The 2,285-nt window shown below is 49.1% G+C and overlaps 1 protein-coding gene across 1 annotated transcript; it reads right to left on the bottom strand.

Moving 5' to 3' along the window:
* Positions 1 to 1,632: 1,632 nt before the first annotated feature.
* LOC109772192 (uncharacterized) lies at positions 1,633 to 2,055 on the bottom strand. The gene has a single exon (XM_020330877.1). The coding sequence runs from the start codon at positions 2,053 to 2,055 to the stop codon at positions 1,633 to 1,635; it is 423 nt and encodes a 140-aa protein (XP_020186466.1).
* Between the last annotated feature and the right edge of the window lie 230 nt (positions 2,056 to 2,285).

The raw sequence follows: 2,285 nt of genomic DNA, 5'->3' as shown, positions 1-2,285 counted from the left end.
ACTTCTACTTCTTGTCGGATGAGAGCTCGATCACCCCTGCGCCGGAGCCATTATCCTAGTGGTCATTGGCGATGAGGAGAATCGATTACATTTCCTTCTCATTAGAGTCCTCGACAGCAACCTCCACTAATGTTTGCTCCCCCATCGTCATCACAGATGAGCAGCAGCTTGCAGCGATTCACCACCACCGTGTGCCCGTCCTTGGGAGCTCGAGGATGCGTTACTGTCGACGACGAAGGTGGGGTCGACGACAGCATTGACACGCTCAGCAACGAGCTGCTCAGCCCCTTTGATGAGCGTCGCGTGGTATGGCGCCTCCACCTTCTCACATGAGAGGAAGCAGATGGCGTCATCGCCTTGACCGCAAGCCCAATGTCGTCTCCTCCTGTGGTGGTGACCTTAAGGTTGGCAGCCGCAAGCTCCTCCGCAGGATCCATCTCCTTGTTGTCTTCATCCTCCTCCTTCGAGCTCGACTCCTTCAAGCACACAACAGTTGACCCACCCGCGTGTGAAATGCATTGAGTTGTATTGGTGTGCTTGCAACCCCCATGCCAGATTGTTGGTTATTAGAAACAAAAGAAAAAAGGAATAGTTATCATTGGTTTTCTCTAAGAAAACTGTTTTATAATTCTTTTTGGTTATTTCTCAACACAGTCATATACAAAAAAAAAATGAAACATCAAAGTTACAGCTTTAGGATCGTATCCATGTCTGAAATATTGTGCATTTTTGCCACGAGCGATACAAATAGGACAAAAACATGTCTGGCATTTTCGTATAAAATAAAAATAAATACTTGATACTTTCGACTTACTAAAGATGATGCCTCGGAGTTACAAGGGCCACCCTGCTAGTTACATTCGAACACACAAACCAGGGTCTCTTATATGAGTATATATGTCCATACAAGTCATCAATATGTCCATGTCCTACATTAGTTTTCTATATCTTACAATATACTAATGTTGTCACGTTGAAATAGTAAATTAGCTAGGCAGGTTTGCATTATTTGTATACTATCACTAACACAGTAGACATTAATTGATCGAGTATTACAAAAAAAAAATACTAGTATTACTACTCGAAATAGTGAGTCACATGTGATGTATATTTGTATCACTTTTTTTTAAATCAGTACAGACACAAGTGCTCATATACACGCGCATACACCCACCCCTATGAACACACACGCACACCCTACCCCTATGAGCATCTTCGAAAGACTGAGCCGACATATGCCTCGTCGTCGACGCGAGCACCAGGATTTGAACCCTGGTGGGCTGGGGATACCACAGTCCCTCTAACCATCCAACCACAGGTTGGTTATCACTTGAAGAAGCCAATCAATGAGATCAAAACAAACACTAGGAGGACACAGAAAGCATTAAATCAATAAATCAAAACTCCATGCATTTTGGACGGATAAATGTAAGTAAATTACCAAACTGTCTTCCTGGTCAAGGAATTTCATGAGGAAAAACTCAACACATGAAGAAGAACATAAGAATCCAACACACACAGAGCTCGAAACGAGCTAACACAGCAGCAGTTTCACATGTAATCACCAAAGAAGACCTCGGCATAACAAACCAGGTAAGCTGGGTGGGGATCTGGAACAAACTAGCAGGTCGATCATAGCCTGAGAGACAAGTCCACATCGTCGGCGCCGTAGCCGTACTCCGACGAGCTCCTGCCGTGCGTGTGCGTCTTTCCAGCAGCAGTCTTCCTCGCTTTCCCAGCCGCAGACATGAAGTCGCCGCCGCCCCCACGGTGGTACCCGGGCTGCCTCTCGTCCTGCGCCGCAGCAGGCGCGCCCACGAGCACGGCGTGCGCGCGCGTTGTGGCAGGGATCAGCCGCTGACGCTCGGCGACGCTACGTTCGTGCTTATGCGCGTTCTGGTGGCCGCCGAGGGCCTGAGAGCTGCGGAACTTACGTTCGCAGTAGACGCAGAGGAAGTAGCCGACGTCGGGCTCCGCCGCGGCCGTGGTGCGGAGGGTGAGCTCAAGGTTGAGCTCATCCTCCTGCTGACAGTCGTCACTGGTCAGTTGTTCCATTGTACGCTGAGATGGCGGGGTAGCTTCGGGGGTAGCTTCGGCAGGTCGCTTGCTGTGAACTTTTTCTCGTTCCTCTAGCGCTTGTACCCTTGCGTGCAGCGCCTGCAGTTGGGTCTGCTCCACTTTCTTTTTATTCTCCCTGCGTTTGTAACCACCTGCGTCGGGAAACCCAGCCTTCCACGAAACAGATCCTGGCGTGCCTCGTATCCGTCCAGGGTGCTCAGGATCCT

The sequence above is a fragment of the Aegilops tauschii genome, chromosome 4 (assembly GCF_002575655.3).
Source record: "Aegilops tauschii subsp. strangulata cultivar AL8/78 chromosome 4, Aet v6.0, whole genome shotgun sequence".
NCBI lineage: Eukaryota > Viridiplantae > Streptophyta > Magnoliopsida > Poales > Poaceae > Aegilops > Aegilops tauschii.
Note: the sequence above shows the minus strand (reverse complement) of the source record. Positions and strands in the feature narration are given on the sequence as shown.

What these genes read in the sequence shown, in the direction of transcription:
- LOC109772192 (XM_020330877.1), bottom strand. Translation starts at nt 2,055, where the DNA reads ATGGAACAACTGACCAGTGACGACTGTCAGCAGGAGGATGAGCTCAAC.